At 40.8% G+C, this 24716-nt stretch overlaps 1 protein-coding gene across 1 annotated transcript in view; it reads left to right on the top strand.

Moving 5' to 3' along the window:
* SORCS3 (sortilin related VPS10 domain containing receptor 3) overlaps positions 1–24716 on the top strand; it is an 830399-nt gene that overhangs the window by 768569 nt on the left and 37114 nt on the right. Inside the window, exons 15-18 of the mRNA XM_007939862.2 lie at positions 6555–6672; positions 7884–8017; positions 20256–20369; positions 21233–21404. Of these exons, the coding sequence (XP_007938053.1) occupies positions 6555–6672; positions 7884–8017; positions 20256–20369; positions 21233–21404 (538 nt within the window). The remainder of the gene's footprint in view (positions 1–6554; positions 6673–7883; positions 8018–20255; positions 20370–21232; positions 21405–24716) is intronic.

Genomic DNA, 24716 nt, shown 5'->3' with positions numbered 1-24716 from the left:
CTGTGATTGCTTTTGTCCTTCTAACTCCCAAAGGACACCAAGCTCTCACCTATGTTCTTTGGCCCAGAAATAAGGATAGATAAAGCTATTACTCCACTTTTAGAAGAAATGAATGATTTTGTTAGATTAATTCTAACCATTAATCAACCAGAACTGTTTATTGAGCACCTGTTATATGAAAGAAGCACCAGTGGAGACAGAGATGAATGACTCTAATAGATAAATCTTTCATGTATAGGGTCACAAGAAGATAGATAGCTTGTATACCTGGAGGTAGACACAGGGACTGGAGGAAAAAAAAAAAAAAAGAACCCTCGGAAATTGTTTTGAAGGGGCCACGTTCCATCTAGACTACTCCTGTATCTCATCCTTTGAGTGTATGTGTCACTGATTTAAAGTTACTCATCTTCTATAAGGCAGATGAAGCCTTGAGAAATAAAATTATTTGCTCAAGGTCACCAAACTAATTTAGTGACAGATGAGGACTCAGGAAAGCCAAGGTATTTTATTTCTTTACCTTGTACTCTTGGACCATGCCCACCAACCTGTACATTAAAAGTTAAGCAACTCAAGAACACAAGAGGACTTTCTATGACCACAGTCCTATTAGCATATAGACTTTACCATCAAATGAGTTAAGAAAAAAAGAGGGGAATATCATTTAGCTTGGGTGTCACTTAGGTACCCACAATGAAGAAGGTGAATTTTATAAGTGGAGCCCAAAGCAGTCATGAAAAATTCCAGGTGGCAAGGTAAAAGGAAAAAGAAAAAACAGAAGTAATACATTTTAATTGATTTTTTCTAAAAATCCATATAGTGAGAAATGGCTTAGAGAATTCATTTATTTTGTTCCTGAAGTTGAGAGTAACTCGCTCAAGGGAACCAAAAGGTAGGGTTCCTTCTTTCAGGCAGTCATCTGTATTTATGTATGACACATTGACTTTCTCCAAGCTTCTGTAAAAAAAAAAAAAACTTACTGCTATCAAGTGGATTCTGACTCATAGTGATCCCCCCATTGAGTTTCCAAGGCTATAAATCTTTGTGGAAGCAGACAGCTTCATCTTTCTTCTGTGGAGCAGTTGGTAGGTTCGAACCATCAACCTTTTGGTTAGCAGACAAATGCCTTAACCACTACATGAGGACCATTAAAAAAAAAAAGGCTCTGCCTTTGAAGTTAGTAGGTACCTTGAGAAAGGAATTTTGAACCAATCATATTGAAAGCCCTTGATGAGAAGGGCCCTGGCTGTGAGTCTGTGGGAAATCCAACAATGAATATGATTGTGATAATAATAAATATTTGTTGCCCATAGGGATTTCATATATATTATCTCATATAATTGAGTTTTGATCACGTAGGTGAATATATAGTTTGAGTTAAGATAAGGAGGAAGTTATGCATTGCAGAGGAAGGAGGCCAAAATTGTTGGTCTTGGTAATTGCAATAAAGTGAGACTGTTGGTGGCAGTTGATTTGGTCATGCCAGGAATTAGTTGTTCTTTGCCAAAGACTTGAGAATTAAACTCCACCCTGTACAGTTGTCTTTTTTCTTCCATTGGCACTCAATGGTTAATCAGCCTCCTTTCTTTGTCAAGACTCTCCTGTTGAGGTTCTCTGTGGAGTACAAAAAAGTAAAAGAATTATCTCCAGCTCTTAATGCCTTTTTTAACAAAAAGTTAATCAAAGATACAAGAAAATTGAGAAATTCTGAATGAGGTTCTAGAACAAAGTTTCTCAAAGTATGGTCATGAGACCAGCAGATTGAGCATCACCTACAGACTTATTTGAAATGCATATACTCAGGCTTCATGCTAAATGTACTAATCAGAAGCCCTGGGGTGGGACAATCTATGTTTAACAACCCTTCTAGAGAATTACGATGCAAACATTGAAGATTTCAAAGAGCAGCTCAAGAAGACAAAGTCAATTATTATAATGAAATGTGCCAAGACCTGGAGTTAGAAAACCAAAAGGAAAGAACATGTTCTGAATTTCTCAAGCTGAAAGAACTGAAGAAAAAATTCAAACATTAAGTGGCAATATTGAACGATATTATGGGTGAAATATTGAACGAGGCAGGAAACATCAAAAGAAGATGGAAGGAATACATGGAGTCACTGTACCAAAAAGAATTGGTTGACCTTCATCCATTACAGGAAGTGGCATATGATTAAGAACCAAATGGTGTCAAAGGAAGAAGTCAAAGTTGCACTGAAGGAATTGGTGGAAAAAAAAAAAGAAAACCAGGAATTGATGGAATACCCACTGAGATGTTTCAACAGAGGCACTGGAGGGACTTACTTATCTACGCCAAGAAATTTAGAAGGCATATTATCTGGCCAAATGACTGGAAGAGATCCATATTTGTACCCATTCCAAAGAAAGGTGATCCTATAGAATGTGGGAATTATTGAACAATATCATTAATATCAGACACAAGTAAAAAAGTTGGGTTTAGAAGAGGATGTGGAATAAGGGATATCATTATTGATGTCACATGGATCTTGCCTGAAAGCAAGGGATGCCAGAAAAATGTTTACTTTTGTTTTATTGACTATGCAAAAGTATTTGACTCTGTGGATCATAACAAATTATGGATAACATTGAGAGGATTGGGAATTCCAGAACACTAAATTGTGCTCATGAGGAACCTGTAGATAGGCCAAAAGGCTGTTCTTCAGACAGAACAAGAGGATACTGCATGATTTAAAATCAGGAAGGGAGTGTGTCAGGGTTGTATCCTTTCACCATACTTATTCAATTTGTATGTTGAGCAAGTAATCCTAGAAGATGGACTGTATGAAGAAGAACATGGCATCAGGATTGGGGGAAGACTCATTTACAACCTGCGATATGCAGACAACACTATCTTACTTGCTGAAAGTGAAGATGACTTGAAGTACTTACTAATGAAGATTAAAGACTACAGTCTGCAGAATGGATTATACCTCAACATAAAGAAAATGAAAATTGTCACAACTGGACCAATAAGCAGCATCACGATAAATGGAGAAAAGATTGAAGTTGTCAGAGATTTTCATATTACTTGTTTCCGCAGTCACCAGTGGAAGCAGCAGTCAAGACATCGGACATACTGCTCTGGCCAAATCTTCTGCAAAAGACCTCTTCAAAGTGCTGAAGACCAAAGATGTCACTTTGAAGACTCAGGTGTTTTCAATTGCCTCATATGTATGTGAAAACTGGACAATGAATAAGGAAGACTGAAGAAGAGTTGATGCTTTTGAGTTGTGGTGTTGGCAAAGAATACTGAAAGTGCCCTGGACTGCCAGAAGAATGAACAAATCTATCCTGGAAGAAATGCAGTCAGAATGCTCCATGGAAACGAGAATGGCCAGACTTCTTCTGACCTACTTTGGTCATGTTGTCAGAAGGGACCCTGGAGAAGGATATCATGCTTGGTAAAGTGGAGGGTCAGTGAAAAAGGAGAAAGCTCTCAACAAGAAGATTGACACAGTGACTGCAACAATGGGCTAAGGCATAGTGAGAATTGTGAGGCTGGCACAGGACCAGGCAGTATTTTGTTCCGTTGTACACCGGGTCACTATGACTCAGAGCCAACTCAATGGCACCTAACAACAACAAACAACCTCCCTTCCTAAGTCTTTCCAAAGTTAACCAGTCATAGTTCTTACACCAGTTCTTGGATAAAAGAATGAAATGCAATTTTTAATCATATCATCATCTTAATTGCTCTCATTTTCAATGGTCCTTAAACTCTGGGAACTGTGAACCTCTTTGAAAAATCTGATAAAATATATGTGCTTTCTCCATAGATAAAGCACGTATGCCAATGAATATGTATTTTTGTTTAAAATTTCAGGAGATTCAATTCACCCCACCCCACTACCAACACCCATCTATGAATTCTAGATTAAGACATTTAGCGTACCATGTTTTTACTCTGATAAAACACTTGTTACAGCATTTTTGCAAACTAACAACCCCCTCCCACATTAGTTCCATTGGCTGTTATTTATGTAGCATGTAGTGTGTGAAAAATATGGTATATGTCCTTTTTGAATGCAGATTTTCAAAGTTAACCACAGTCTCCTTTTGTGATTCATCAATGTAGAATAAACCAGAATTTTGCCTCTTTTGTTGTAGGTAATATATAAATTTATGTTAATGCATTCCAAGATCACCTTAAATATTTTTGTCTCCTTGAAACGTTCATTTTTATTGATCACATTCTGTACTGCTGTTAGTGTTATCATCATCATCATTATTACTATTATGTACTTTTCTAACCTAACCTGCTGTCAAGGCCCATTTTTTTTATCTGATACTCATATAATTGCTAGAAGGAGGACCTGAGATTCCTCCCTGTTGCATCACATCTTATTAAATTCAGCCTATCTCTTCAGCTTGTCAAGACCTGATTGGGGCCTGATTCTGCTATCCAGCATATTGACTGTCCCTTCCAGCTTTGTGTCATCAGAAAATGTGGTGTACATCAATGACCATTAATTTCATGTCAAGTCATTAATAAAAATGATGAACATGAAAGAGCAGACACGAGAATCTTGCAGCTGACTTCTCGCAGTTTCCCTCCTCATTGATTTCCATGCTTTAATTAGGTACGATGCAACCAGTTACCAAGCCACATTATTTTATTAGCACCTGGCCCACATTTTTTCATGCTTTCTTCAAGACTGCTAGGCAGACCCTGTCAGATGACTTGCTGATATCTAGGCAAATCATGTGTCTCATATTTCCCTCTTCTAACTGCCTAGTAATTCTACCATAGAAAGGAAAGGGTTCCTTTGATGTGATGTAATTTGCGATCCATGAAATAACTGTGAAGTATTTGGAGTAGGCAGAAGTGTTTGGCTTAGCATCATAATGTCCTGTTACTCACAGTACTCCATTGAGGGCAGACTGGCATTGGTGGTGTTTTAATAAAGGAGGATTTGGATCAGCTAGAGAGACAGGGAAGAGGACATTTGTCAAGCTTTTCTCTAACTTTTTGTTGTTTTATTTTTTTCCTGAAGGGCTTATCAACTTAACTGAGTATCCTTTCATCAGGCAAATGGATTTTTTTCTTTTTGAGATAAGAACTATTTTGTCAAAGACTTGAAATGGACTAACACATGCCCTCTCCATGAAATGAATTTAGAGCTGAAAGGAAGGAATATTTTAGTGGATGACCTGACATCAAAGTATTGGATGTAGAGACCACTTGCGAGAATGCAAAAGAACAGAGAGAATCTAGAGGAGAGACAGCTGCCTCTACTCCACACTGTATCAGCCTGGCATCCTGAGCACCCTGGGCCTGCGGCTTCTATTGCTCTGTGCTAAGATTTACACAAAGCTCGTGCAGTTTTACTAAAGGAGAGACCCTCTGTTGCTCCCTCAAAATCCATTTCATCTTCTTTTAGACAGGGCTCTAAAGAGTTTTATTTAACTTTCAATCCACCAGAGCTCGTCAATCCATAGCACTTTCAAAGTCATTTCCTGAAGTATATTTTAAGTTGCACGATCTACAAAAAAATCCTATTTCTTTTCCTGTTTCTCAACTTTCATCAGCCTCCACCCCTCTAATAAGCATCCTTATCCTTCAGATAGAAGAAGGACATGTCTCTTAATGAGAGTTCATCTCCTAGGTATCACCATAGGAATATCTGAACTTGGGAGGAGAAGACTCCTGGGCTGACAGTGTGATTAAGTCTTGTTGAAACAGATGTCATCCAGCTCCTTGAAGGGCTTCAGTTGGTATAAGTTCCTAGCATAATTGGCCCTCCCCTTTGCATCACTGTGATAGATGTCTTGCATTGTAATTGCAAGACATGCCACTTGAGTGGAGTATGGGTGATCAGTCTTTTTTCCCATATTTCTAGAAACAATTGATCATTCACATTTATAGGGCTATCAAGTGCTGGGCTTTGGAAAGGTCAGTATTGATTATCTAAGTTACACCGGTGGTGTGCTTCTTCACTGTACATAAATATGAGTTCCTTTTATGAGACTGCTGGGAATTTTTCAGGGATGGAGGAGAGTGGGTTACATATGAATTAAGCAGTGGGGATTTCAAATAAATAGGCTTAGGTTCAGTCAGGATTTGGGGATTAGATTAGCTGATTCACATACACATATGATCTGTTTTACAGATGAGGAAACTGAGTCCCTATCAGTGGACATCAGTAGAGAATATGCCAATGCTTGCATTAAGGAAATCCAGAATGCTGTACATTAAAGCAGACATAATGGTTTTATCTGGGTAGTGGGTTTTGGACTATCCAGTGATCATTTTTTTTTCCAGGCACTGTGCTTTCTATATTCTAAATACTTCCTATAAAGCATGTGTATTACTTTCACAATAAAACAATGGTTTTGAGCCCAATGTGAATGCCATGCTAATTGGCTAGAGCTGTGTACATGCTGGACTTTCTGTGCAAGGACCGTCAAGGAAATCATTTTGAGAGATCCAGTAAAGCACAGGCTGCAGCCAAATCCTCCATTCCCTAGCTTTCTTGCATTGGTGACTGACTGTGGGGCCTTCTCTGCTTGTCTTTTTCATCCCTCCCCTGAACTTTTAGAGTTTTTGGCCACTTCAGCCTCCGCTCTGAATGGCAGCTGGTGAAAGTAGACTACAAATCCATCTTCAGCCGGCGCTGCACCAAAGAGGACTATCAGACCTGGCACCTGCTCAATCAGGTACTTCACAGGGTGAGAGTCTTGGCTTGTGGAAAGAAGAGCTGCTGCTGGCCCTGCTTGGTCTTACTGGACCTTCGTATTGGAAAGGGCTATGGTAGTAGGTCATGTGAGGTCGTGGGTGCAGATTTAGGGGTAAGGGCTAGAGTCCATACAAGGGTTAGAGTTCAGCAGGGACGTGTTATATTTAGGGACTATTTTGCATCCCGTGAGCCTGATCTACTCAGACATCTGTAACTGAGTAGTCTCAGAGAGAGGTGACAGTGATAGACTGTGATTTCACTTTATTGATGGAGCACTGAAGAAGCGCTGGTGGCACAATGGTTAAAGTGCTTGGATGACAAGCAAAAGGCCAGTAGTTTGAACCCATCAGCTGCTCCATGAGAGAGCGATTTGACAGCCTGCTTTCATAAAGGTTTATATACTTGGAAGCCCTATGGGGCAGTTCTACTCTGTTTTATAAGGTCACTATGAGTTGCAATCAGCTCCAAGGCAGTGGTTTGGTTTTTCAGATAGAGCACTAGACATCTATAAGGCCCTCTAGTGGTTCCATCTTCTTTTCTATCAATGTGGAAGTGGAGTCATTTCCCAGGCCACCCTTAAGTATGGACCCTAGAGTATTAGGAACACCACCACTAAGAAGGGTTCAGACCAAGACAAAGATAATTTTGGGGGTAGGGGAGAGAATACTTTAGCAATTGCAGATGTTTGTTGCTATGCAACTTGGGTAGGCTTCTTCCTTCTTCTAAACCATTAGATCCTTGTAACTTCTACCAACTTCTCCTTTAGTTCCTGACTAGAAAGGAAGACTTGAATATGATAGTTTATGATAGATAGGGAACTGTTTGGATCAATTTTATTATTTCTGTGATGTAAAAAATATGCCAAACCTGGGTCCTCTTCCACTAGGACTTCTCCAGAGGCCATTCGGGTGATTCTCTGGTGGTCTGTGAGGGCTTCTGGAGTCTTCATTCTCTGTGTAGGTGGAGAAGAAACAGGACAGCATAGACATCACTTGCTAGGGTGGGTGCAGGGATGGTGGTCTTAAAAGATCAACACTTTTGTTCTTGACATTCCCAAATGGTAACTGGGAATTAACTTGCAACGTCAGCTGACCAAAAGAAGTGGAAATACTACTGCTTCTTGTTGAGAATCTGGTTTGTTTTGCCTTCTTTATATTTTTCTACATCTCTCACTATGGCTTTTTTCCTAAGGGGGAACCTTGTGTCATGGGAGAGAGGAAAATATTCAAGAAACGCAAGCCAGGAGCTCAGTGTGCTCTAGGCCGGAACTACTCCGGGACGGTAGTCTCAGAACCCTGCGTCTGTGCTGACTGGGACTTCGAGTGGTGAGTCCCTTGGCATTTGATCACCGATTCCTACAAACTTTTTCATGTTGAAGGATGGGAGACAAGTTAGGAGAAGAAGGCATGGCCCAGGTGTAGGAGATGTGTCTGCTGCCTGTGAGCCCTACAAGCCTGGTTACAGGGATGGGAGATTTGTGCCCCTATGACACAAGGAAGATCACTGTTCCACCAGAGCAGCATTTCAAAGGGGGCTTCCCCTCACCTTTAATTGAGAGCTGTATTGGAAAGTGCCGGAGAGATCAGGCTGGGCCCTGACAAAGCTACTTCCTCAGACATACTGACCTCCAAACACATTCACTGAAATCACGTTCTTCTGTGAATGCTTATCATGATGTCCTCTTTCTCCCTATAATGACAACCACAACGAACAATCTTAAATCATATCTATTAGCCAGTGACTCCCAGATTGCCAGGTATTTTTCTCCAGACTTGACCTTCCTTTCCTCTCAGATCAAGCTATACATGTCCATCTACCTGCTTGGTGTTTATTTCCTCTTGAATTGCTCATAAGGATTTCAAACTTCAGGTGGGCAAAGCAGAGCTCTTCTTGAATCACCCTACAGAAGCTGTTACTGCTTACTTATTCCAACCTCAGGAAGACGCACAGCGGTCTACTCAGTCAAAATCCCAGGAAGGCTTGGTTTCTCCCTTTCCTTCACACTCAGCTAAACCCCCAGTGAGCCCTTGAACTCTCTACCTCCAATATACATTGGGCCTCAAACACCTCCACCAATCTCTACCACTAATACCTGGATCACTTTAGGAGACTACCATCTCTCCACTTCTCCCTTGTCACCCTAAAGTCCATTCTTCCACAGCAAACCAAACACAAACAAACAAACAAACAAAACAATCAGCTCTTTTCATTCCTATACTTAAAACACTCCAGTGACTGCCCAGCTCCCTTAAAATATAATACGGTCTTCTTTCCAGGTTTGCTCAGTTGTAGGTGTTTTGGCTCTGCCTTAACTTTGTGTTTTAATTTCTTACTATTCTTCCCTCATTGACTATATTATAACTACACAAGCATCCTCTATACCTTTAATCAATCTAAGCTCATTCCCAGAAGAGAGAACAGCAAGTGCAAGGACTTCTTCCAAATCTCAGCATGGCTGGCACCTTAAGATGATTCATGCAAACATATCAGCTCTCCCTAAATGCCTTGTGAGACCACCTGATCTCATATACACCCAGGCACTCTCAGTCATATTGCCTTGTTTGATTATCTTCTCATTATTAATCAGCATATGAAATGAGCGTGCTTTCTATTGCTTTATAATTGCCTATCTTTTTCCAATAGAAAAAGTGCTATGTGTGCAGGGATAGAGTTAAATTGTGATAGCTCTAGTGCTAGCCCATAGGAAGTGCTCAATAAATAGGAGTAGTGTGTTTGTGAACCTTGTTCCTTTGAGAGTCCACAGCCTCTCTAATGCTGGGAATGAATGGGTGCCTATCACTCTAAGCTCAGCCAAAAGACTTCTCTCTCCTCATCACAATCAAAAGCTAAAGTTCAATTTGTGTATTTACATCACACATTCCAGGTGAAAAGGAAGTTAGGAGCTCCTGAAGTATTCTGCAAACATGGAAGAGGCAGGGCTGTAACAGGGCTGCATTTGGGCTTTTCTGTTGCCTAATGGCAGATCCAAATCCAAATGGCTGTGAGTAATTGCTTCGGTCTAGCATCCTTACCTGTTCCATTCTCATTTCATCCAGCATGCTTCTAGAGCTTGACTTCTAGAAAACCCTATTTTATTTCCCAGTTTCTACTAGGTGTGTAACAACTGGTAACTGTCATTATTCTGCATCTGCCCTTTGTCCCTGGACTCATGCCCTTAGAAAGCTTGGCTTCAGTGAGAATCATTAAAGTCAGATGAATTAAATGGAATTTAAATTTGAATGGTTAGGTCTTTTCTGTGGCAATTTTGACCTCGTGGAGCTAAAAGACATTTTCACACTTGGGAACAATATTATTCAATTTCTACTGTAAATCCTGTAAAACAGTCATTGTGTACAGTAATGTATTCAGAATTATGGCTCATGACATTTTGACATCAACCAGAATATTCAGAATGTGAATTTCAGGCTTCTTTCTGTTCTTCTCAAGAGCCCTGGTAGCACAGTTGTTAAAGTGCTCAGCTTTTAACCAAAAGGGAGACACCCACCAGCCACTCCATGGGAGAAAGATGTGGCAGTGTCCTTTTTCATAAAGATTTACAGCCTTGGAAACCCTATGGGACAGTTCTACTCTGTCCTCCAGGGCCACTATGAGTCGGAATCTACTCCATGGCAGTAGGCTTGGTTCTGTGTTCTTCTGCATACTGATTCCATATATGTTTGATTCCTTTGAATGTGCATTTTCTTCTCTGGTTGTTCTGTCACTTTGTTGGGAACTCACAGTTGAGAAGGATTAAAAATTGTGACATAAGTATTTTTCCTCCAGTAGTTTCATATTCATCCACTGGTCTGAACAAGAATCCTAGTTCTTATATTTCTTCCTTTTGACCTAGGGGAATTTTCTAAATCTTTTTTGCTTCAGTTCCTCATCTGTAAAATCCAAATAATAATGTGTGTTTCAAAGGTCCTTGGGAGGAATAAATTAATTGATAAATGAATTAATGTAGATAAGGCATTTATTCTCCTGGTGTACACTGTAGACATCCAACATATGGTTGCTGCTACTGATGCTGCTGCTGCCGCCGCCGCTGTTAATCTTGTACCCCAGGGTTAAATGGTCCCCATGGTATTTTTAGCAAATAAAACAGAGCTTATAGATCCAAATAAGTGCTGTCTTCAAAGTAGTACCTTTGGGTACTATCCATTTATTTCAATGCTGGTGGCATTGTTTAAAATATTTCTGAACCCCTCTTTGGGAACTGCTGTCAGAATCTATCTCTATATACATAGGGCAGGAAATAAAACCCCTTGCAGTACATTCTGTGGTTCTCATATACTTGCATTTATAGAGGAGGTAGCACCTAGATTCAGTGCTCTGTAAGATTAGCATCATAATCATTGATACTTTAAACAAAATAAAATGATCATTTGGGATGGTAAGTTACTTGACCAAGTTCATACTGGGAGGCATTTGAGCCTCAAGTGCAGCTAACACTAAATCTTGTGTTCTTTCCCCTATGTCATGCTATTTCTTAAGAAATCAAAAATGTCTTTATTATTTTACATTCATTTTATGTATTAGAAGAAATAGGGTCCCCCAGTCAAGTTACTCTGAAATTAAAATTCATTCCTAAATAACCTAAGTTTACTGCCACTGACAAGATTTAATATGGAAAGTTCCATTGACCCTAAAAATAATTCAAAACAAAATATTTTTGAATAATTGTACTATGGAGTTACAATATATATTTGAGCTCTAAGAAAATTCTATTGAACTTATTTGGACACAAAACATTTTTTTTTTTTTTTTCCTTTCTCTTGCCAGTCATGGCAAGAGAAAGGAAATAAAGAATGTTTTGGTGGTATAGTACCTAAGGCATTTGACTGCTAACCAAAAGGCTGGCGGTTCAAACCCACCAGCCACTCCTTGGAAGGAAGATTTGGTGATCTAATTCCATAGTGATACTGCCTTGGAAACCCAAGGAGGCATAGCTATGAGTCAGATCTGACTCGATATCAGTGAGTTTGGTTTTTTGGTTTATTGCAATCATATCTTGTATTAAAAAGAAGATGGAAGAGCTATTTGCGAAAGTAGGATAAGCAAACAGATAAAGCTTGATACCAGATTAGTCATTATAACTGAGAACAACAGCAAAACAATCATATGGCCTGAAAGAATTTTTTGTGCCACTCTGGGTCAAAGGTACAGTATAGGAGAGACAGTGTGATTTCTCAAGTTACTGGGCTACTGCAGTGGTTTTCAGGGAAAATGAAACCAAGTGTTTCCGGTTATCTTTCTCATTTTTAAGACAACTTCAGTCAGTGTTGCTGTTAGTTAAAAATGCGTAGTTTTTCGATTTTCCACCAAATAGGATTTATTGGTTGTTTTTGATGCTAATACTGGAAAGCAGAGTATGGCAACAGTTTTGTATCCTTCTCTCCTCAATAAGGAGCTCTGGTGTCAGTGTGGTTAAGGCATTGTGCTACAAAAAAAAAAAAAGGTCAGCGGTTCGAATCCACCAGCCACTCCTCACGAGAAAGATGAGGCAGTCTGCTTCTTTAAAGATTTACAGTCTTGGAATTCCTATGGGGGTCGCTATGAGTCAGAATCAAATTGATGGCAGTGAGTTTGGTTTGATTTTCTCCTTCTCAATGATCCTACCAGGAAGGGTATCAGCTAAGGAATCTGAAACACCCAGTTCAGTTAGTGTAAGATATTATCATGCACATTCCATTTAGCTGTTTCCCTGAGCCCAAATAGGCCACATTCATTTAGGCAATATTTAAGTCTCAGGTAACAGGGAAGGGGTGTGACCTAGTCTAGTTAGACTGGGAGTAGAGGCTGGAAAGGATGGATGACAGTTGGGAAGTGCATCCTGGACTCACTTAAGGAGAGGGATTTCCACCTGTATCCCTCTTCTGCTTGAACAGAGGTTTTATAAATTCTCAGAAGTGTTTATTTGTAGAGTACCACTGGCTTTCACAACTTTCACCATTCCATCTAGAGCGAGTGTCAGTAATAGGTATGAGTTTTGCATAAATATTGATGTTTCCATGTAATAACCTCATAAATCCCCCAGCCTCAAGCTTCCTCTAGAGAGCCACTTTGCAGTAACCTCCATCATGTTGCTGGTGAGGTGCCAGGAACAAATCCTCCTTGAGAATTAAGTTTTTCAAAAACAAACAAAAACCAAACTCACTGCTGTCAAGTCGGATCCGACTCATAGCAACCCCTCCTTGGGTCTGAGGTGGTATCACTACAGAAACAGATGGCCCTATGAATCCCAGGAGTGGTTGGTGGGTTTGAACTGCCAGCCTTCTGGTTCTCAGTCAAATGACTTAGGCACTGTGCCACCAAAGCGCCAGCAAGTCAGAAAAGAGAACAAAAGGGACCTGCTCTGAAATCAGATGAGGGTTGCCAGGAAGATGTAATCTTGCCTCTGGGAGGCACAAATACACTTGGCCAACGAGAAACAGTTTGCACCAGAGGTTAGGCCTAATCTCTTTACTCACTCACTCACTCAGTGATTCACTCAACAATAACTTTTATTGAGTACCTATTATGAGCCAGGCATTGTACTAAGCCCTTTGGATGGATTGCCTTACTTAATCTTTTCAGTGAACTCTTGAAAGGAGAGTCTGTTATCAACGGCATTTTGTAGATGAACAAACAGATCTCAGAGAGGTTAACTCAAGATAGTAATAGTCTGACTCTGATGTCTTAACTACGGGTATGTCTTAGCAGTTACCTTCCATGTCCAGCATGGTGCCAGATCCACAGAGCAAGCTTATCAAATGGTGATATAGAAGACAGAGGAGGAGAGGTTTTAGGGTGCTAGAGCACATTAATTCAGATCTGTCTGAAATCCATTCCACCTTTTGTATTCTGCATATGAAGTACAAGCAAGCATGTTTTCTCTATAGACTAGGCATTGTGGAAAAATCATAGACGTACAAACCAGAGACACTGCACTGAGGGAAAGCATAAAAACAAATAATAAAGAGGAAAGTATAAATAAGTACTGAATTTTATAATCTATACCTGTACTGTCTAGTATAATAGCCACTAGCCACATAGTTATTTGCATTAAAATTAAAATGGAATAAAGTTAAAAATTCATGTTCTTAGTTACACTAGCCATGTGGCTAATGGTTATCATTGTGGGTACCACAGGTATACAAGCTTATTGTTGTCACAAAATGTTCTATTGGATAGCACTGGTCTGGGCTAAGTGCTGGAGATGTTCAAAACAAAGAGATCACTGAGGGCTGGAGTAATCCTGGAAGAGTTCCTGCAGGAGGTGGTATTTGGAGCTGTGTAGACTCACCACTGAGTAAGTATGAGGAAAATGGGCAATTCTGAGAGATGGGCATGGGTATGATAGAAGGACAACAGATACATGACAAGGTGGTTGTTGGTAAGAAGAGAAATAAGAGCAGATGAGTAGAGTACAGTTAAATTAAGGAGAATATTTGAAGGATGGTTATTGAGTTTTCCAAAGAATTTCTGAAATGATCTGGATGTAATTGCCTTTCTTTCTCTATTGCTATTTTTAAAATTATGTCATAGCTGATTGATGATGCTGTTAATTATTAAACTGTTGTTCTTGTTGCTACTTCTTTGTGTTTAGTGCTCACTCTGCACCTGCTAAGAACCTCTATCTGCCAATTTCTAACCCCAGAATGCTATATTATGTCCCAAAATGGGACCAAGGTACCAGTTCTGGAATCTCAACTGCCAGATGGGAGGAGGGAGGGGTTGGAAGTACAGGAAGCAGTGAGGCTATCATAGGGCTGTGCATGGTCTGAGAGTTCGACAACTTTTTTTTTTTTTCCGACAACATTTGGGCCAACTTCTTGGTCATTTCCAAGAGTCACTGAACGTCAGTTCTCAGGTCGAGGGGGCCCTCTCTAGTGATGATTAAATAAATGCCTCCTGGAACTGTACTAATGCTGGACCCGGGATCAGGAGTCTCGATCATCATCTCTCTGCGCCACTCTCAGCTGTGTATAATCTTTGACAAGTAGGTCTTCCTCTTTGCTTTTATTTTCCAATCTATCATCTGAAAGGATTGGACCCAAGGAAAACAAGTGTCCCTTCCTGGTCTGACATACAGACCAGGACTTTGGGACTTTGGCTTTCCCAAGTTCTCCTGTCTACTTCTCTTTTAGATCACCTATGGCTTCTTCCTGGATGGGTTTTAAAGGACATACAGGCAAAGCTCCTGGACATGGGCAAGATTTTCCATAAAACTTTCAAGGTTCTAAACCCTTTTATAATCAAGAAAGATACAGAGGCACTTGTTTCTTGAAGGAAACTGCTTGTGTATTTGCAGAAACTGCGGCCAATACACTTCCCTGAGGCAAATCAAACTTTCTGGTACATTTTTCCCAAACCTCACAATTCAACAGAAAAACACCTTTCTCCAGGAAGCTGGAACAGCAGCTGGAACTGCTTGTTTTGTCTAAATCATGCAGACTTCAGAGCCAGGAGGGAGGTTGGGTAGTGTGAGAGATTTTAATATACATTTAGCAGAAGTTAATGAAGAAGTCCACAGCTTAAGGGCAGCCAGTGATGTTTCTGTTATTGTTATTAAATATTAATGTGGTGCTTTTTCTCTCTGAGGTAGATCAGCATGCTTGGTACATCTTTTTAAATTACTGAATCACTAACAGGTAGAAGAGCTGAACAGAACTGCTGCAAGTGATCACATTTAGCAAAGATCACTGAGACATTCCTGTCCTTCCCAAAGCTGCTTAGGGGAGCACCCTTCCGTCAAAGATTACCACTATTCCACAGGGTTAGCAAGGAGCTCTGGTGGCACAGTGGCTAAGGCACTTGACTGCTAACCAGAAGGCTGGCGGTTCAAACCCACCAGCCACTCCTCGGATGGAAGGTTGGGCAATCTACTTCCGTAGTGATACTGCCTCAGAAACCCAAGGAGGGGTCGCTATGAATCAGGTCCAACTCAACGGCAAACAGCAACAACATCATAGGGTTAGCAGGACATTCAACAGATTCACCACATGAACAATTTAAGACATTTTTCACGAGTAATGCAAACACATCATTACCCTAGATTTCTACAAATAGATAATGTTAGGAAATAGTATCTTCAGTGATGTGCTGGTAAATATTTAACTTCCAGTTCTCTTGGAACAAAATAAATAATAAGCCTGAATAGGAGCAGTTGCTGATAGCTATAAATGTTGTCACCATGGCTGATCTTAACTACCAAAATGATAATCAGCATTGGGAAGAAAGGTGAAGTAAACCAAAAAAACCAAACCCACTGACATCTAGTCGGATCCGACTCATAAGGACCCCTCTCTGTGTTTCCAAGGTGGTATCACTATGGAAGTAGATTGCCTGACCTTCCTTCCAAGGAGTGGCTGGGGGGTTTGAATCACCAGCCTTCTGGTTAACAGTCAGATGCCATAGGCACTATGCCACCAGAGCGCCCAAGAGGTGAAGTAGCCCACCATTGTATAGGGTTTCTACCATACAGTTAAACCAGTCAACCAGTTGCTGTCAAGTGGATTCCAACTTGTGGGACCCCAGAAGTGTCAGAGTAGAGGTGTGCTTCCTAGGGTCTTCAAGTGATGATTACAGAAATTGATTGCCAGGCCTTTCTTTCAAGCCTACTTACCAAAAGATTGTGGTTCAAGTGCACCCAGAGGCACCTTGGGAAAAAGGCCTGGCAATCTACTTGGGAATAATCATCCATTGAAGATCCTATGGAGCACTGTTACTTCTCTGACAGACGTGAGGTCACCATGAGTCAGAGACCACATGATGAAGACTGGTTCCCATACAGACATGAAGCCAAACTTACAGCCATCAAGTCAATTCTGACTCATAGCGACCCCTTTTGGGTTTCCGAGGTGGCAACTCTTTACAGAAGTAGATTGCTCTGTCTTCCTTCTGCAGAGCAGCTGGTGGATTTGAACCACCAGCCTTCTGGTTAGCAGTCAAATGCTTTAGGCACTATACCACCAGAGCGCCTTTCCCATACAGATATATAGATATAAATAACCTCAAGAGCACAGATAATAGTAATCTGCAGAAAATAATTAGAAACCAATGAATTTTTAGTATTTATTACCTTTTTAATATTATATCACTAAAATTGTATATAAATTAATTTTTAATAATACCTGTATTCAACAGTCAGCTTGCAAGTTTCCTAAAATGTTAACAATCTCTTAGACTATTGCAAGCTGGCACACCACTAAGTCCATATGAACTCTCAGGCTGGGAGATTTCCAATAGTTGATCCAGGTTTCACAAAGGTTTTAGTTGACAGAAACTTCCTCCAACCATCCATCCCTTCCTCCCTCCCTCCCTTCCAGGTTCATTTAAACATGGCTATATGAAAGCTGGTCTGGAGTTCTGATATTTCATGAAACAATCCACAAGGACTCTAGTCCACACTCCATGGACATCTGTTGAGAACTTGAGATTCTCCTCTGTGGTAGAGACCGGAGAGTCAATTATGAGCTCACAGTCTTCCTACATGATTGGCATAATACAGTGGGATAAGTAGTGTCATCATTTTTTATGTAATTGAAATGTTCATTCATTCCATAAATATTTATTCAGCACTTCCTATGTGCTAGGTACAATTCTAGACTCTTACACTGTTGAACAAAACCAACAAAGAGCCCAGCCCTTTTATAGCTTTCATTCTATAGTTTTCAACAAGCTGTAAGCTACAAAGATTTTTGTCCAGGGAGTCAGGGGTGGTCTCATGTGACCTAGATATTGGAGAAGGATGGTAGGAAACTGTAGAGAAAAGGGCAACTGGTTCAAGCCCAGGGCATGACAGACAAAGATAAACAAGGTTGAAAGAGTTTTTTCATAAAATGTTATGAGTTTTGTGGAGGAAGATGGGTGAGAAAACAGGCTGGTCTCATACTGGAAAGATCATTTTATGGTTTTATAAATGGATTGGCACTTTTCAACTATACTGTTTAGTCCTCTGCTCCATCCTGTATTGTTCTGTTCTTTAGCTGGGCTTTGAGGTATGCTGTGTCTCTCTCCCCAAAAAGACTGCAAACTCCCAAAGGACAGGGATTGTATCAGTCTCACTTCTCAAAATGGGGAAGTGCACATATTGCATGATAAATAAATATGGAATTAAATTGTCATTCCTGTCTCACTGGGCTCCTCGATACACATACAGACAATTTGCCTGTACTTTTCATTGGACTCATGAAGTCTTGGCTCAGAGAATATAGAAACAGAAAAAGAACGGAGGGCTGGGTCCTGGGAGTGTGTGTTCCTTGTTGTTTGCTCTTTTGTTAATACTCACTGGATCAATATTCAAATGTCCAGGCTGTGCTTTCAGTTGGAGTTTCAGGAAACGCTTGGATGCTTAGCTTGGAAGCATGAATTCTGCCAAGTGAAGCCACCCCTCAACGACCTCTGTGGTTGGTTGCAAGAGCAATAATCCCTTTTAGCTTCTACTTTATTGCTCTTTTTCTACTCTGACATTTATACATCTGAGAGCCTTATGAAACTCCAAGAAGTGGGAAAACACTGTTTGGGCTTCAGAGTGGGCCGTCTCCTCCTACAGTGGTCTGTTTCTTCCTCATTTTGCAGTGGGGGAGCGCAGGAGAAGGGAATAATACCTGACTTTATTCTTCATTTTATCATGGCTAGGAATTTTACTGCAACATGGAAAATAGCTACTGTTTTGTTTTCTTTCCTTTTTAAAGAAAGTCAGGGCTTGTATTATATGTAACCAGGAAAAGTTGGAATGGCTGTATGTGTATATGTGAACACATATGTGTATATGTGAACACATGTGTATATGTGAACACATATGTATGTATGTGTTTTCAGGTAAATGCAAGAAAAATGAAAATAAAAAATATGAAATCAATTTTTGAACAACACATATGGAATCTTAGCACAGAAAATGTGTATTTACCTTTAAAGGCATCCACTTGGTGGTGGTTGTTGATAGTTGCCACTGAGATAGGTCCAACTCAGAGCGACTTCATGTGTAACAACATGAAATACTGCCTGGTTCTCCACTGCTGTCATGGTCGTTGGTATGTGTGAGTCCATTGTTTCACCTATTGTGTAAGTTCATCTCATTGAGGGTCAGTTTCCCTCATTTACATTGATCCTCTCTTTGACCAAACACGATGCCTTCTTCTAGTGATTGGTCTTTCCTGATGATGTGTCTAAAATAAGTGAGGCAGAGTCTTGGCATCCTCGCTTCGAAGAGCACTCTGAAAGTGTTTTTTCTAGGACTAATTTTTTCATTCTTTGGCAGCCCAGGTGTATTTAATATTCTTTGTCAACGTAATTCAAATGCTTCAGTTCTTCTCCTGTCTTCTTTTTTGTTGTCTGGGTGTGATAGTTAAGATTGTATGTCACCTTGGCTGGGCTGAGAGTTTGAGTGACTTGGTAGCTGCATGTAGTTATTCCTTGTGATGAAATTGGATGTGATACAATCACCTCCATGTTGGAAACTGCTGTGAGAAGTTAATCAGTTGAAGGGGAGTAGCCTTCGGCACGTGGCCTGCTTCCAGTATACATGGAAAGGATCCTACATTTGCTCATCGTCATCTCCAGTTCCTAGACTTGAACCAGTGGCCTGCCATGTTGTTGCCTGCTGATGTTGGGATTGTTGCCTGCACAGCCTATGAACCAACAATCTGCCATTTTACCTGCCAGTCTTGGATTTGTCAACCTTGGCAGCCAGTGGCCTGCTATACTGCCTTCCAATCTTGAGTTGTCAGCCACTGCAGCTACGTGAGTCAGGAGAAACTTCCAGCTTGTTCCAATGGTCCTGGAAGGCAGAGCTGAAGCTCAAGGTCATAGGGCCTCAACCCAGACACTAGAGCTGGCACTTTGAATTCAGACTTCTAGTCTTCCCTAGAGATAGCACTCTGAACTCAGACTTCTACCCTAGCCTTCCCCTAGATCTGGCACTCTAAATTTGAACATCTAGCCTCCTAATTGTAAGAGTATAAATTTATGTTTGTTAAAGCCATCCATTTGTGGTATTCCTGTTACAGGGACACTAGACACTAGAGACGTAAGACACCAGCTTTTGAATGTGTATGAAGTGATTAAAAAGACAATGGCTTGGGTCAGGCTCACCTTAGTCATCAAAGTATCATCTTTCTTCTTTAAAACATTAAAGAGGTCTTTTGTAGCAGATTTGCTTAATTGATATGGCACTTGAGTTCTCTTCTTGGTTACCATCTACTTATTTCTGTATTCCACTCTTATCTAAAATATACTTAGAATATTATAGCCTCCCACCCCATCCTGAGCCAATGTACCACCACGTTATTTATACTCACAGCTTTTTGTAACCTGAAACCCCCAATTCATATTTTAATCTAGAACCCCACTTATTTATTTATTTTTTTTCATAGCCTAGACTCCAAATGACTTGGGATTAATTCTAAATCTGAAATTCACTCTCAAAGTATGACTATTTTTTTTTCTCACTGGGAATATTTAAAAGAAGGTGTTGTGACTTTTGAGGTGGTTATGGGAATGTGTGTATGTTTGGAGTGTTTATGGGTGTTTTTGCATTTGTGCCTATGTGCCATTGCTCAATATTTCTTTTCCTGACAGTGACTATGGCTACGAAAGACATGGGGAAAGCCAGTGCGTCCCAGCTTTCTGGTACAATCCAGCATCTCCCTCAAAGGACTGCAGCCTTGGTCAGAGCTACTTAAACAGCACTGGGTAAGTGAAGCACTGAAGGAACTCAGCTCACTGCACTGCTGTTTCCAAAACTGGAATAGCGTTGCTATTGAAGCAAGATGGAGTATGGCTGGAGCTTGTTTAGGACAAGTGGGCTCCCTTGTGAGGGAAACTGGAGGGTTCTTCACTGGGAGTGCCTTTTCACAGAGCATCAGAAGAGGTTTCCGATTACCCAGATTCCATTCTTTGGCCATCTGCCTCAGATGGACAGTAGTTGCTGTTTTAGTCAGGCCTTCACTTCTGGAAAGGGCTGGTGCCTTATTTCTCAGGCCAGAAGGGAGTAAAATGAAATATTAGCAAAGAGAGAAAATATGCCATAAAATAGCCCAATGGCTCTAGAATGAGGGCTGTTGGGTATTAAGGGATGTTATGATATTCTGGCGATGGAAGGAAGGCAGGAAGAGGTTCCCTGATTCATCAGAGTGAGAAGAAATCTGGTGCCCAAGCTCTTTTGTGGTACTGAGAACACTGGAGATGGCCTCAGGGAACTAGAAACACATCCCGCCCTCAGAGACAAGCCCCAGCTTTCCTGCCTCTCCAGCCCAGTGGGTCTCCACCTACTCTGTTGTGTGTGAGTCAGCCATTGATTTTTCTTGGCTAGTTTAGAGACTGCGCTGATCCGTGGCTTACCAGGTAGGATCAATAATAACACTGGAGGAGCAACTCTTCCTGAGATGGAGGGATATCAGTTCCCTGGCGTATGTTTAGCTTCGTAAATGGCTGTCTTCTATGAGACTCGGTTTTTAGGGGCAGCTGCATGAAGTATCTCTTACACCACATCTTTGTAACACAGATTTGCAAATGGCACAAACCCGGCCACACTGTTAATTGTTAATACTCCCTAGGTACCGCAGGATTGTGTCCAACAACTGCACAGACGGATTGAGGGACAAATACACTGCCAAGGCCCAGCTGTGCCCTGGAAAAGCCCCTCGGGGCCTCCATGTGGTGACAACTGATGGGCGCCTGGTGGCAGAGCAAGGGCACAATGCAACCTTCATCATCCTCATGGAAGAGGTAGGTATCTACCTGAGTATCCCAGGGCAGAAGTCACAAGCGGACAGCCATTCTCTGTTTCCAGACGGAGAAGAAAGGAAAGCGTTTATATTCTTATGGGCCCCTGCACCAAAGTCAGTGGTAAGGAGTGGAGACTTCTGAGTTATCAGTGGCTTCACTAAGCAGGGTACAGTGGGTGCCATCCATGTGAGGTGAGCGTATCAGAGGAGCTGACACCAAGATGACTGTCTGTAAAATTTTTGTGCTGTGTTTCAGCAGAAATTTATTATTATTTTTTAATATAAAAATTTCCCTGTAGTTAGTTGTAATAAAAAAACATTTTTCATAACCCCAGTTACATGTTATCAATATACTTGCCGAGGGTAAACCTCTATACTAATTTACTTTTTTTTTTTTTTTTTGCCATCTCTCTTGAGATGGGGGAAGGAGGGCATAGAAGCCTCCAGTGCCCAGGCAGTGGTATAGCACATAGAGCCACACTGAGTCTAAACTCTCCAGTCCCCCATCCTTGACACCTGTGGGTGATACCTTCCTGCAGCCAAGGCAATTGGATTCCCGGGAGGCTGGGCCTGTGGGTACCAGGTGCCCTCTTGGAAAGCTGCTAGCTATATACATATATAAACATGCATGTTTTCTTTTTTTCCACCTTTCCCTTCACCCAAGTTAACATTTGTCTACCCTGTTGTTAGTGGTTTACCCTCTCTTCCCCATCCACCTGTGGTAACCATCAGAGAATATTTCTTTTTATGTGAAACCCTTTTCTTGACTTTTTACGATAGTGGTCTCATACAATATTTGTCCTTCTGTGATTGACTAATTTCCAGTATAATGGCCTCTAAGTTCACCCACATTATGAGATGTTTCAGATTCATCATTGTTCTTTAATGTTACATATCATTCCATTGTGTGTATATACCATAGTTTGTTGATCCATTCCTCCATTGATGGGTGTTTAGGTTGTTTCATTTTTTCAAGCTTCTAATGCTCTCCAGTTAGTGCTGTCATTATTCCCCAATTACAATGATGCTTCAAATCATATGGTTTCATCTGCGTGCACTTCAAGGACACACGGTTGTTTTCATTGTTGCCAGTGTTTTTATAGTCTCTGATTTTGTTAGATCTTCTGGTGTTTTAGCTACAATATTATAGTAATTAGTATTTGTCTTATATTAATAACTTTTTAAGAGTGAAGTGGTTATTAATGGAAACAAAGGAGAAAAATCAAAAAGGCTTTCTCTCAGTTACTATTAAAGTTATAATTCAGTGTAGAATGATTTTACAAAATAAATTTTAGTATTCATATAATCAAAGAAATGTTTCATTTAAGCAATTTGCAATGATATCACATATTATTCTTTGATTACAATTGATAATAAACTCACTAAGGATTCTGTTTGGTCTGGTATGGGAAGACGGTCCATGGAGTGGTGACACAATGAGTTACCATGTTGGGTGACACCAATCCTAGTGACTCTACTATGGGCAATAAGGGTGAAAAACAGCTTGTGATATTTAGAAACCCTCATGTCCTCATCTCATAATAAAGATTGATTCTATAGTGGGAACTCATTTGCTTATGGTGAGATGCATATCTGGATACATTCTCTGGTGTCCCCCTTTGGTGTCTGCTTTGCAAAGGGAGAGCCTATCACCATAAGACCATATACCGGGAAGCTTTGGTAGAAGATAATTCAAAATTCATGTGTTGCCATCAGGAACCTCTTTTGCTTTAGTCTAACCCTTACCTGCTGATTAGAGAAACCTATACGGCTTTTAAGGAGCTCTGGTAGCATAATGGTTAAAGCACTTGACTGCTAACCAGAAGGCTGGCGGTTCAAACCCACCAGCCACTCCTCAGAAGGAAGGTTGGGCAATCCTACTTCTGTAGTGATACTGCCTTGGAAACCCAAGGAGGGGTCGCTATGAGTCGGGGCCGACTCGACAGCACTTAACGACAACAACGACAACAACAATATGGCTTTTAAAGAACCTTGAAAGTATGAATGAGAGTGTGGGAAGATTATCGAAATTCCTTCAAATTTATCTTTACAAAGAATATCTGTTAGTTCCCTTTCCATCACCTAGATGCTCCTGTAGTTCACTCTTTAGTGTCTTCTGCAATCCAGACAATAAAAAGAGACTGCACAATTCATCCCAGGATACAAATGTTCCTTGTCTGCTCCCTGCTCCTGGGTACGAGTAATTTCCTTTCCTCCACAAGCAGGAAGTTCTGAGCACTCCTTGCTGCCTGGTGGGACCCAAAGGCTGGCTTGATTTTCAAAACCCTCAGCATTTATATGCCATTTGCCTTGTGTTCTTTAGATCTTGGACAGAGGCCAAAGCAGGCCAGGAGCTTTCTCCCAAGTGTGAGTACTTGAGAAACCTTTAAAGTCAGTCCCACACTGGACAGAAGGCCGAAGGTTCCTTTTTAGGGGTTGGTAGATTCTTCAGCCTTAACCCACACTGGGCATTGGAATTAAAAGTCTTTGAGATTCAGAAGAGGTCATTTTCACATCTCCACTAGGGAATTTACAGGAGCAGAGCTCTAAAAACCTTCTCATGAATGGATGTCAAGAGCCAGGATCTTACCCATTTGCATTGCCTCTAGTTCATTTCCACTTTAATTTATATTCATAAACTCAAGGGTAGTTGGCATTATGTGGGGGGTAAGGGAACACCTATCAATATTTCATCACATCTGGGTTGCCATGGGGGAAGCAGACAGGAAGAGAAATGGTGATCAATGCACATTCACCGGGCAGAAAGATTGGCTCATAATTTCAGAAAGATGTATGTCTCCCTTTCCTCCATCAGCCGTCTTTGTATATAAGTGAAAAGATCCAATTCTTCTTTTTCATCTTGGATCCTTGTTCTGGGGCCAGGTTCATTGCTTTTATCCAGCATGTTGGCCCAGTATGGGGGTCAGGGGAAGAAGAAAGAATAGGGTTCAGCACTGGCACTAAGAAGGCAAGCATCTGCTTGGAGTGGTAAGATACGTGCATATGAAACATTGAAAAAATGTTTGACCATGCAGCATTCAGATTAGTAAGTATCAGTCTCACAGACCCTCAGTCCTCCAGGAGGCAGAGGTCCCTAAGAGCTGGGATGGTCAGAAAAGCCTTCAGAGGGATGAGGGCTTAGATAGGTTTAAAGAAAGGCAAGGACAATAGAGCAGGCTGACAGTAGTATTCATCTGTAAAATGGGAACAGTCCTCCTACCTCCTAGGGTGATTTTGAAGAGGATATTATATGGGTTAATTATTTAGGTTAGTGCTGAGAACATAATAGTAAATACTCGAAAGAGGAACACTT

Source organism: Orycteropus afer, unplaced genomic scaffold (genome assembly GCF_000298275.1).
Source record: "Orycteropus afer afer isolate SDZICR_OR568_19922 unplaced genomic scaffold, OryAfe1.0 scaffold00064, whole genome shotgun sequence".
In the NCBI taxonomy this organism is placed as follows: domain Eukaryota; kingdom Metazoa; phylum Chordata; class Mammalia; order Tubulidentata; family Orycteropodidae; genus Orycteropus; species Orycteropus afer.
The sequence above is the reverse complement of the archived record's forward strand: the minus strand, read 5'-3'. Positions and strand labels throughout refer to the sequence as shown.